Here is a 12,854-nt window from a genome sequence, read left to right as displayed (position 1 = left end):
TCCTTGACTCTAACTATGGCTACTGACTTTTTCTTTCTTTTTAAACTTTGACACCCACAGTTTGTTGGCAAGCACAGGCAGTCAATCACCTGAGGAGTGAAATAGCAAGTTATATATCTGTAAGTAGGAATATGTTTGGCATTTGCTCTGAATGTCAACACAGACATAACTTTTTGATCTCTCTAAGAAAATATGTTCAACTTAAAATCCACAGCACTATATCACAAGTAGCACCAACCAAAATTTACACATTCAAACTGCTGATTGGATGATCATCTCTCCATTAGGGAGAAACCTACCTCTCAGTACTCATGACTGACATAGAGAGACACTAAAATTCAAAATGATTCAAGATCCAAACTACAAGGACCCGATCCTAAATGAACGATAAAAGGAATATTTGCATAGGCCATTTACGCTTTAATTTCTTCATATACAGCAAACGTACACAAAACTTAGATCATGTGTGGATGTAGAATTTAATTTTTTTTTTGTTTCATGTTCTTGAATCCAGTCCAGGTGGCGAGAAAAAAAAAAAAAAACCCAGGCGTTTTGTCCCAGTGTGTGTGTGTTATCCTCTTGTCACCACGAGGGGGCGTCAGATCTTCAGTCAAAGACCATTAAGAACTTCATCAATTTGATCCTCAACAATGCTCTGCTCTTGCTGGCTAACAAACAAACACAAACTGACTCATACAAAAAGCAGCTCAGAAATTCGTAGTTGGTCTGTCTAATACACATCTCATCATGGAGCATTTCATTTCAATCGAACTGATTTAACATGCACGGTCAGACGAAATGTACTGCGAAAGGAAAATGAGCTGCCAGATAATCGTAGTATTGTGATTATCTAATGTAACAGATTCACGTTTTACTACGCCTATTCATATTAAAACATTCAGTTCATATCGTGCAGTTTTTTGATGTGAATTGTAGAATTTGCTAGCTGAAAGTCAAAACTGTGTACAGACCATCACAGTACTATAAAAGATTCTCCCTCTAAGATAACACAAGTTTGGAAGCTTTGTTGTGCATATTTTATTTTCTCCTTCTTATAAGAGACTTTGAAGCTTTTGATAGTATTTACAGAAGAAATGTAAAAATGCCTAATTATTTTTCAGAACGCAGCAAGTCTCTGCATCCACTGGGACGTTTAAAAGCGGGGGATGTCATAGGGGATTAGTTTTCCCCACTTAATGCGGTTACTTTTTCATAAACATACCGTGAATAAAGACCAAGTTGTCAACCAAACATGAACAGTTTTACAAAGCGTAAGGCACACAAACACAAATCCAGGGGGGGGGGGGCAATGATGGAAATATACACGTTATCTCCAGTAACATGACTGAGAAGAATACAGTTGAGAAAAATGTGCCATTTTCTTTACTTAAGTAATGGATGACCAACATGCCTCACTGAGGAGATTTTCTGTTTGTGACTGCAATGTCCGGTAATACAGTGTAGTTTCATGCTGCGTGAACACTTTGAATGAAAAACAACATGATAAATTGTCAAGTGCTTCTATAAATACACCATATATCAACTAATTGTCAAGTTCAAGTCAGATTTCCGGCTGGTTTGATGGATACTTCCTTAGTCCAACACCCGAGAAAAAAAAAAAGAAAGTCGGACTGAAACACTCAGTAACTTGCTTACATAATGTCCAGACACGTCTCTCAGCGATCCTGTAGTTTCCAGCGGGCGAGAGGCAGCCAGTAAGCGAGGCCTCTACCCAGCATGCCCCGCGTTGGCTCAGACTTGTGGCCACAGTCAATGCTTTGATCAGAGACGGCAGGAACCAATCGGGCTGAATAGGTGCGGGCAGCTGGACTTAAGCCCATGGGACGAGGAGGAGGGAAAGAGCGCGAAGCCTATTAGCTGATAACCCAACGATAATGAGCATAATACAAAGTCTGCACCAACAACCAAAGCCCGCTGCCCTTTCTTAATAAAAACAGTGAATCACATGAACGAATCTAAAGACCCGAAACTCACCCGAGAGCGAATCCTCATTTTAATACTGTACAACTGACAATCTTTTGTACAACGACTATAATACCATATAAATAACCTCAAACACTGCTCTTAGTGTCAACTCCGAAACAGTGCTTCAAAACTCCATAAAAACATACTGATAGATGGTTTACTTTACAGGGAATATACATACATAGGGTTCACTGAAATACACTGAAAGCAGCATTTATTTTATGACAAAGATATCGTCTAATGTTATACTAATGGTAAATATAGCTACCTGTGTGCTTCTGTAGACAAACCATCTATATCATGGTCCGATTTTGACATCAATACAATCCTTGTGTTGTCTCATTCTAGTTGGCAAGTAAACATGAACAAAGTTGAAAAGTTTCTCATAGAGTTCTTACCTATCCCTTTATCTATAGTATATACATTTTAAAATGGTAAAATTGTGTTTGTGTGTGTGTGTGTGTGTGTGTGTGTGTTTTTCCCTCTAAACGCTTCCTTCAAAGAGAAAAAAGACAGCCCACAATGGTTTAACTAAGCTGGGGTAGGAACACTCTGGAATCGGGAGCCAGTCTGGAATGTAAAAACAGAGACGAATAGGACGTTGCCTCAGATCATTTGTTCAGGTTTTTTTTTTTGATGCTTTAAAAAGTCACAGTGATTTCACTTGGCGGTAAATAAAACAAGCCAAGGCTGCAACGGAGACAGAGGAACCTGTCTGAAACCTTTCATCAGAAATCTCCTGTTCCCAGTGTGTTTATAATGTTGGAGGCCAACACAGTTTGCGGAACTCGGTGTTCAGCAAACAGAAAGACACTCCAGAGACATCCGGTGGACAGAAACCTTGAAGTTATAGTACCATAGCTGCAAAATAAAAAGATTTCTCTCTCCTTTCTCTTCATTTTTGTGTCATGAATTTCTCCAGCTTATCAAATAAGATGTTCAAAAGGCAATTCCAGAGTGTTCCCACCATATTACCTACTCCTACTTGTGGCCCGCAGTAATGAACAATATTTTATCTATGGTTAAAAGTCTGCATAGCACACCGTACACAGTATGAGCCCAAGTCAGTTATTGGACAGAGCTAAAGATGATGTTCTTTTCCAAAGCCTCCACACTCAGCCCAAAGTTAAAGAACATTTTCAAAGAGGTGCATTGATCGCATGATGTTTTCATCCTGCGGACAGAGAGAAACAGCGTAATGAGAAAATACAAGTGTGCCAGCAGCAGTGGGAGCAGATGTGTTGGGGCGTCCAGCTTACATTTTGGCAGCAGTCGATGAACTCTTCTATGGTTACCACTCCGTCTTTATTCTTATCCATCTTCTGTTGCGGACAAAGGAAAGAAAGATGAAAAACAAATAAAGACGGTCTGCTAAAGCCTCTCTACTGCTGCTGACATACACAGGGCTGCGCACGCCGCCAACTCCGGACTTGCCTGGAAGAATACTTCCACGTGCTGGCGAGGCGTCTCCTCTTTGAGGACAGGGTATGTGCATTTTCCCATCATGTCGTAGATGGCCTTCATGATGTCCAGCATTTCCTATGACACCCACAAAAGGGTCAGTTCACCCAATTTACACACAAAAAAAACACCCCACTCCTCACTTACCCCTTATGGGGAGAATTTTGGTTTTACTGTAGGTGCTGAGGGTTTTGAAGGATCCCTCTCAGTGATTTCTGCAGTGTGAGTGGCAGTGAATGGCATTTCACGTGTGGTGTTCAAAGATTTGGAAAATTACATTTGAAAAAACAAAGAGAAACAATGGCTCTCTTACTCTAGGTCCTTTACACACTTCACTGTCAACTGCTTTCACTGAAGCTAACAGTTTTTCTACTGAAAGAAACAGTCCTTCTTTAAACTCTTCACAGTGAGGTTTGTGGATTATCTAGAGGAACAGGGACATTGCTTCAATGCATCTTTCAAATGTCATTTTCAAGGTTTTTAGGCTACAGGGATCGAACAGCTTGTTGGTTCAGTCCAGACCGAAATATCACAACAGCCATGAAATTTTGCACAGACATTCATGGTCCCCAGAGGCTGGATCCTTGCTGACTTTGGTGATCTGCTGGCTTTTCCTTGAGCGCCACCATGAGGCAGACGTTTGTGGCTTTTAGTGAAAATGTGCTGACAACTATTTGATGGACTGTTATAAAATCTGACATTATGTACATCATAATATATTACATTTGTGTATTTCAGTGATTGACTCATGGCCTTCCATTATCGACGGTGTTTGAAGGGACATACCTCTTTAGTGATATATCCGTCTTTATTGATATCATAAAGGTTGAAAGCCCAGTTGAGTTTTTCCTGGACTGTGCCTCGCAAAAGGATAGAAAGGCCCATAACAAAGTCCTGCAGTGGAGACAAGAGGCACTGCCATTTGTATAAAATATGCACATTTAGAAACTAGAATTTTGTGAACGAGTATTTCGAAAAGCAATGCGACAAACAAAAACGGTAAGTAACAACAATATTCACCATGCACACCGAATGTATGCGGCATTCCAGCGGATTTCATACATCAACACTTTTGCAAGGATATTATGTCAGGTATTAATTAGAGCCAAATGATGAAACAGCAAGAGTGCAGACACTGTAAATCAAAAATATCTCATTATTCAAATTATCAGCCGCCTCATAATCTGTGTTGGCCCTCGGGGAATCCCCGTACTTTTGAACAGAACGAACTGCATATTAGCCAGTCGAGCCTTGGTTTGGAGTAATGACAGCTTTTCTGTCTTAATAAGCAAATATATTCCCTTCATAAATATTTATCACATGTTGACAGCATCTCAAGTAGACGTGCTTGAGCTGCATCAAAATTACTGGAGTTGCAGGTTACATAATGCTCCAGTGGCCTTAGGGCCTTGCAGCGTTGAAACTGTAAAAATGTTAAGTTTGATGTAGGTTTGCAGGAGTTTTTTTTCTTTTGCAATTGTTTAAATTTCCAACAAACACCTCAATGTGGTGCACTAATTCTCGATGATTTTCGGGGCAATTTCTTACCCTGGGGCGTTATCCTGAAGGAATGGGGAAAAACCCACATCTAGCCTAGAGCCTGACACTTTGTCAAACCACTAGATCAAACCCTTTTGACAGAAAGAACATGGAAGTACCTGGCTTACCTCAAAACTCACAGAGCCATTGTGATCTGTGTCAAATGCATTGAACAGGAAATGGGCATATGTTGAAGCATCTATGAGGAGAACAAACATACGAATGAAATTTAAGAAAAAAAAGAAGAAAAAAAACAAATCTGCCATGATTACGGCTCAGTTAACGCCAGCAGTTACATCAAGTGCAAACAAGAAAAGCTACAAAGCAAAGCTACAAAGCAAAGCTTTGTAGCTTTTCTGAACAACCTCCGAGACAAAAAAAAATCTCAGACTGCTTTTTCTTCCACGATGAGAGGAAAGATCAATATGCTCAGAGCTAACTGTTTTAACAGTGTTTCCTGTTTGGCGAGCGATTATATTTACTGGTCTGCCTTTTTTTTTTCTTCTCTGAACAGATATATCAAAGCCTCCAAATGTTTCTCTCTGGTTCCTCAGGTAGAACCTTTGCACAATGATGAGAACCAACACTGAGCAACCCCTGGCTGTGTAAATACAAGCTACTTTCTTATTCTGTCTCTCACTGTCCCTGCATTTTCTTGGATGGAACTTTCACTTAAAAGTACTTCAGACTTCCGGAGGACAATTTTTTGTGAACATGAGTGAATGACAATCCGTGTCAGTCCAGCACGAAGAGGAAATAAGACGCCGCTGCGAGAGGCAACGCAAGCTGGAAAAAGCAAAGCAATGGGCACAAACCTCCTTGTGGGAAGAACTGTGAGTAGATGTCTTTAAAGGTTTCTTCGTTGACGACTCCACTGGGGCATTCCTGCAAGACAAAATACAATGGCACAGGTCGTTCAGCATCTATATCAAGGCCTCCCTCCCAATTTGCGTCTTTTCCTTAAATCTGAGTTTAAGACTTGAAACCAGCAGTGCACATACTTTAGTGAAAGGTTTTCAGTGTAGAAGGAGACATCTTGAATTCAGCATCCAGCAACCTCTGAAATGACCAATATTTGCGTATTCATATATTCTGATTTTTTAAATGAGGGGGAAGAAGGAGATGCAATTTGAAGATTTTTAAAATACTTTTTTGGACCTTTTTTGGGAGGAAAAATCATATAAGACAAATGATTTATTTATTTATACTTTATACAGTACACGTATTAAAACAGGTCTAAAGGGGGATCTTAGACATTTAGGAGGTAGAACTCAAACTAGCCTTCCACTCGGGCAAAATATTTCATTAGAAACCTCTTTTTTTTTTACAAGAAAAACTTATGTTTGCCAACCTCCAGTGGTTGAACTTCCCACCTTGCTTTAGTGATGTACAAGTGGACTCCTCAAGTACACTGTGACATCACTGTTGGGTAGGGCTGGATTGAAAAAAAAAAATAATAATAAAACAAAATTGATTTTCCGGCTAGTCTCGATTTTCATTTGAATGATCCAGTATCAATCCTTATAATCCAAAGAATTCTCTTTGCATTTTCACCTTTTCTCAGTGAACTTGTATATCTGCTTCTTGGTTACTTGTTGTATGTGGTTCATTCAGGGCTGCACGATGTATTAAAAGTTTACTTTGTGGAATTATAACTTGCAAAAATAGGTTATTTTCAAGGTAAAAGGTGACATAGTCTGTCTGGAGATATCAGGCAGATGTATTAGTGAGTAGACTTTCAGTTTCTGCTTAATGTGTTTCCAATTTAAACTATAATGTGCACTTTAAACAGTTTTATATTCAAGGAAACAACAGTGCTACTCACTTGCTGAAGGTAGAAGAAATTTAAGCTCCCAGCATAAATTCAGAGCAATGCTTTATGCAACGTTGGTATTTCTCTGATGTAACTGAATCATGAAGAATTGAACTGAACTGACTTGAACTGAAATGAATCAATTCTGAACTATCCTGGAATCGAAACTGAATCAAATCGGGGGGATCAGTGCTGATACCCACAGAGGGTAGTGAAGCATTGCTTTCCGGTCGGATGTTAAGTTACTCTTTAACTCCAAATTAATTAATAAGTTGCTATTTCATCTCTGGATCACTTTATTTGGTTGTCTATTGAGGAAAGATGCATTTAGAAATGGTGACATTTGATTCTATCATTGTTTCATTTTTGCGACTTCACAGTTTCTCAGTATGTAATAGATAAAAACTCATGCTCAGTTTGGCGGTAGGAAAACTGCAACCCGTCCGAGCCTCAATAGATACTGTATCTTGTCCACAGCCATTCACAGCCACCCACATGTGGTTGTCTGGTAGCGTTTACATAGAGTAACTCTGCCAAGAAGGATGCTTTGTGTCTTTGCAAGGAAAAGGGCCAACCAAAGACACGGTGGGATGACCTTGCTCAGACCAGCGTGGTGATCAAGGCGGGTAGTTTTGCAGGTCCAGTTGCTGCTTGGTGTGAGGCTGTACGCTGCGAACTCTGGCAGGATATCGAATTCAGAAATAGGGGAAATGCTCCGCCCATATAGACAATTTCCGAACCAGAAATCACACGTCTCTGGATTTTTCTATGGAGGAAAAAGAAACAATTGCCATGGTGGAGGTTGTTGTAGGAAATCAAAGATAAGGCACAGGTAGCGCATGGGGTGGATACAATAACACGAACACCTCACTGACAGTTTCAACAAAAATCAGACAGAAAATAAAGAATTAGTAAAACATACACCTAGGCACTTCTGTATCTACATATTCTATACCTTTGTCTGAAAATTTGTTGTCATTTAAAACAATCAATTTGATTTAGGATCCAGCGCATTTTTGTTTTCAGTAACTAAGCATAATACAGTTTGCTACAGCAAGTTATTTGCCCCTTTTCATTTTCTCCATACAGTACATTTTTCTCAGTTTGACGGAGCGAGCAAGAATCACAGGGAACACTGGGTTTCCTTCTTCTTGCGACGGAGGTGGTGGGGTGAGAAGAAACGGGTGAGAAAATAAAGATGAAACCTGGTGTTATTGCTTCAAACAGGCGCTTCAAGGTTGTCTGCACGAGTCCCCTGACACTCTTCTTCTGTTGTCTCATAGACCCAGTTGTATATATCTTGTGTGGTGGGCTGAGGTCAAGGATTTCGGGGAAGTTAGGGAGACAGAATAAACGGGATGTTTTTTGGACGAATGGAAATTCTGACCTGATGATGGTGCTAGAGGAAAGTGAAGGGAGCGATGGGAAAAGATCTGCCTGCCAACACCTCTAGAGCTCATTAATAACCACTATATCTCATTTGTTTAATATTTACACAAACAGAATACAATACAGAATACACACAAGTGTATTTCCCAAAGGTTCCAACTATCCCGTCACATCTCTCGGTTTACTAAACAGTTTCAAATATTTTATTCCAGCAAAGACTGCAGAGAAGTTAGGCAATGGGGGAATATCAAATAGATCCACTCTAAAAGCAAAGTGACTCCACAGCATCTTCTTACATTTGACACAGACAGTTTTTCTTTGTTGTTTAGTAGAGCTTCTGTTAATTGGAGCATTGTTTATGTTCTGTAACATTGCAGTGAACGAGCTGTCAGCAGTCAACCTTTTTGTTGAAGCAGTTCAAGAAAATCATTTAATTAAGTACCTAACATGAGAGGGGGGATTTTTAAAACACATTATTTCACTTCACTTATACAGTCTGTGCAAGCCTGTGTGTGTGTGTGTATGTGCGCGTCTGTACAAAGATGGGCAATTACAGCTGTCAACCCTAGTAACATCCAAGTCAGCTTCTTCTTCTAACCTTGCTGACCTATCCTCACAGATCTGAAAGAAAATGAAAGGTCAGTAAAATTTCATGATTGCTGAAGCGGGCCTCACACTGACGGCAGAATTCCTGTGATTGTATTTTATCGGCCCTTTTCAGCCTCACGATGTGGGGACGAAGGACATTTTTCAATTGAGAATGAAGCCACGTGCAACACAGTGCCCCTGCGATTCAATTTAAAGTTCAGCGAAATAGTTACACTCACTTGATAACTGCCTCAGGGTCCATCAAGATAAACTATAAGCTAAAAGTCAGGATGTCAGTCACACACTTTTTTTTTTTTACATACAGTAAGTCAATAATACTGAGCTTTTGGGAACGATTTTTTGTCTCTGCATCAGTGAAGCACTGATAGATGAACAAATGCCCCCACTAAGGACATCAAATTATAAACATTTGGATACAAAATTTAATGACATAGCTTGGCATTTTAGGTAACATGGATTGTACTGGAGTTTGGATTCAAACTTTTCTTTTCTACTAGTAATAAATCTCTCATTCCTAACCCATTTTTGATTTTCTCATATCTACACATTTGTTTGTCCACCTCTAAATCAAAATAAAATAATCTGAAGAATAATCTGAAAAAGCAATTGACATAATATAAGTGGTATGTTACTAAATTATATCATATCATATAGGATAAGTTTTCAACTTGCCCTTGGATGTTGTTCCATTTTTTCCGCATTATTCAGTGCCAATCTCATTAAGTAGAGCGAGAGGTCAGAAAATGTATTTGTATTCATTTGATATGCTTGTAAAATTACCTCAGCCATGAAAATAAAATCACAAATACAATCTGTGAAATGCAATACTGGCCGGCCATGAAATTCCTTTCTGAGACTCGTGAAGCGAAGCAGCAATAAGCAGTGCAGGGAATGAAATGAACCTGTGAACAGAGGCATCATCACTGATGGAATAGAAACTGGGAGATCTTAATCTATTGCCTGAGGCAATGCCCTGGACTGTGAACTGTGAAAGCCCAGCAGATTGAGCCAGACATGGGGATAATATTGTGTTATTTCCTGCCGTCTGGGGTCAAGGAGTTTATGAAATAATGGATTCTCCTAAACCTTTAGATTGACCTTTGCTTAAATTCCACGTTAAGACCAAGACGCAGAGCCAGAGGTCTTGTTTTGGTCCCTGCTGGACATATTGCTGGATCTAAGACAAAGCTCCACTCTGAGCACCTGTGCTACAAGTGAGTGACTCGTAAAGTTTGTTGTCAAGACAAATGAGGGTCATCCTGCCACCTGCATTAGAGGCATTTGATGTGATTAGAAACCCTGGACACCAAGGACAAAAGGCCAGATATCTCATCACGGGAACCATGCCAGCTACAATTAGTCTGGCTGGCCTTAAAAGCTTGCCTTTATTCTGCCAATGTCCCTGGGTTGGGGCAAGGCAGAGACGAGCTTTTTGACCGCGGCAGTTAAAAAATTATGATTCACTATGGACTTAGTGATGGACAAAAGCTATTTCGTAGCTGTAACTTAATTGCCATGACGCATTCTCTTTGTCCAGTTTGGACTTCTGCCTCAACATCGGTCTAATTACGCAGAAGAGATGAGTAACTTTGAACAATAATGTAAAGTAAGTTTATTCCAACTACTAAATAACAAGACCAAGAATCTACAGCCATGCTGGCGCCTCTGTGAGGCTGTTCTTACACACGGTGGTGCTTTTAGCTGAATGAAAAATGAGGGGATGGCCAAAGTTACTACAATTCATCCCGAGGCAACTTCAATGCAATCACTCCAATAGTTGTTGAGGCATTTTCAAACTTTTGTGCCGAACATCTTGTGGCATCACCACAGTCATTAGGCTTCATCCTCCAGACCACGAATGTCTGTAGGGAATGTCCTGGCAATCCATTCAGTAATTGTTAAGATATTTCTGGCTGGACCAAAGTGGTGGACTGACCAACTACTGTAACTGATATTGCCATCTCTAAAGCCAATTTTTTTTTTTTAAATGGAAGTGTATCTATAAACATATAAAACACCCACTCCCTCAGCATCACAGGAAGTTGGGCAAAGTGTGGCACAAATTAAAGGCCTCATTAGTACACGTCTTACCTCTTACTCTGTCTCAAGTGGAAGCAGACTAATGGGAAGGCTTTACAGGGACTTGGCTGGAGCACACTGCAGGCTCAACAGGAAACTGAAGCCTCATGGGAATTTCACTATCACAGGACTCTCGCCATGCTCCTCTCTTTCATCACCAGACAATTTGGGTTGAGTTAATTCTGGGCCATCTCATTACGCCTCACACTAGAGGTGACAATGAAGTGAGGTGGTTTTATATGAGCTGCGCTCGAGGAGCATGAACTGGATTGCTCATCAGTAATCTTCCTGAATCGGTTCAAGGTATGACCTAATTATCCCTGGCATGGTGAACAATGTACAGAAAGTCCAATTTCCTGTGGTAAGCACAATTTGACTTGATAACATTTAACACAAAGTTACATTGTTGAAATGCTTGATTATTTTATTGCTAAACAAGCAGAGTGGAAGCTGAATAGCGAGGAGAACTAGAAGGGAGTGGAGTTGTTTGAGGAGACTCAAGTAGAAATACCCCTGCCAACTACAGAAGGTTGTAAAAGAATAGATTAAATAAAATCAAAGACCAACAAGTTGTCCTGATGTCCAAGAGACAGAGAGGTGTCCAGGTGAGAACAAAGTTCACTGAGTTGTATGTTATATATGGTGCTGGGGCTGCATGGTGGCCTTGTCACTTACATTCTTGAAGCCGCGGTAAAGAATCTGTAGCTCCTTGCGGGAGAAACGTGTCTGGGCTTCAAGCTGTTCCAGGCCCTCGGGGCGATGGCGGACTGCAGATAGCTCGAGCTCATCTTCAACGCTGTCTGGAGAGGAGGAGGAAGAAGGTGATGTGAAGAAGATGTGAACAGTTGCTAGGAGCCTTTGAAAATTAGCATTTTTGAAGCTAGTATTTGAGATATTTTGGGAGTGTAAGGGGATATCACCAAGAGCTAAGCAAATAAACCTGAACATTTGCAACTTCTTTATCCAAAATGACAGATTTTGGCATTACCACAAATTCTGGGTAACCTTCTTGATAACAAAGAAAATCCATTCAAGTGACCCGTTTTGAAGCCCTTTTTCTCCTCATCATAGCAGGTCTCTTTATTTGCAAATTCTACCACACAAACCTAAACAAAAATCTGAATGGCCTCTTCTTCGTCTCTACATCAAGTACAAGAGCTGAGGTAATTAGTGTTGTTGAGACCCCAGAACAAAGTCTTTGTGGCAGAGAGCCCCTTCATGAAGGAGGGCAGCTGAACCCTGAAAAACTTTTTAATGGGCCTTTAATGATGGCAGATGCTGTCTGGGCCCTGTCACAGACTGCACTGTCCTCGCAGTACAGCGTTTGACTTGTCTTGTTGGCGCAGGGCCTGTCATAAACCTGAAGTGTGACACAGTGTCTAAATGCCTCATTAGCTCCAAGGGTCCTATTGTGGCCGACAGCCAAAAGACCACATTTTCTAACAGTCCACAATTAACTTGCTGCTATTGAGCGGATGCTTTGCATTCATAGGTGATGTTAGGAGATATAAGGAAACAAAATAGCTGTTTGATCTCATTCATTGCCCTCCTCATTTGGGTTTCATTGCCAAATTAGTCCAGAAATCACATACTTACAGCTGTGCAAATTGAAGTTAAACAAGGCAGATAAACACGAAACTACTGACATACAAAATGGGTGTTCACCAAATGAATGTGATGAAAACATTCTGTAACAATATAGTTTTTTCAACATTTATTTGGGAAAAATTGACAAAACAAATACTCCAATATTTGTATAATATTACATAATTTCACACATTCAAAAAGCATCTGTTTACGTCTGCAATAAAGGAGCAAAATGTTCTTTGAAATGAAAAAAAAAAGTAAAAAGGATTTCTAAAAATTAATGTTGTAGCTGAACTTCAGCTTCGGTAATCATGTGTGACTAAATCCTGTATTGAGTGTATGCCACATACTAAGAAACGCCACAGAAAGGAAAAGCATCTGAGATAACAAC

General features: G+C 40.1%; 1 protein-coding gene across 4 annotated transcripts in view; it reads right to left on the bottom strand.

Moving 5' to 3' along the window:
* Window positions 1-2,608: 2,608 nt before the first annotated feature.
* The window catches only part of kcnip4a (potassium voltage-gated channel interacting protein 4a), a 132,371-nt gene continuing 122,125 nt past the window's right edge, over window positions 2,609-12,854 (bottom strand). For all 4 annotated transcript variants that reach the window (XM_040140415.1, XM_040140418.1, XM_040140417.1 and 1 more), the window contains 7 exons: window positions 11,552-11,676; window positions 5,802-5,871; window positions 5,115-5,185; window positions 4,234-4,341; window positions 3,421-3,525; window positions 3,246-3,308; window positions 2,609-3,160 (listed from right to left, as the gene is read on the bottom strand). In XM_040140415.1, coding sequence (XP_039996349.1) covers window positions 3,113-3,160; window positions 3,246-3,308; window positions 3,421-3,525; window positions 4,234-4,341; window positions 5,115-5,185; window positions 5,802-5,871; window positions 11,552-11,676 — 590 coding nt within the window. In that variant the 3' untranslated portion in view covers window positions 2,609-3,112. The remainder of the gene's footprint in view (window positions 3,161-3,245; window positions 3,309-3,420; window positions 3,526-4,233; window positions 4,342-5,114; window positions 5,186-5,801; window positions 5,872-11,551; window positions 11,677-12,854) is intronic.

The sequence above is a fragment of the Xiphias gladius genome, chromosome 12 (genome assembly GCF_016859285.1).
Source record: "Xiphias gladius isolate SHS-SW01 ecotype Sanya breed wild chromosome 12, ASM1685928v1, whole genome shotgun sequence".
In the NCBI taxonomy this organism is placed as follows: Eukaryota; Metazoa; Chordata; class Actinopteri; order Istiophoriformes; family Xiphiidae; genus Xiphias; species Xiphias gladius.
The sequence above is the reverse complement of the archived record's forward strand: the minus strand, read 5'-3'. Positions and strand labels throughout refer to the sequence as shown.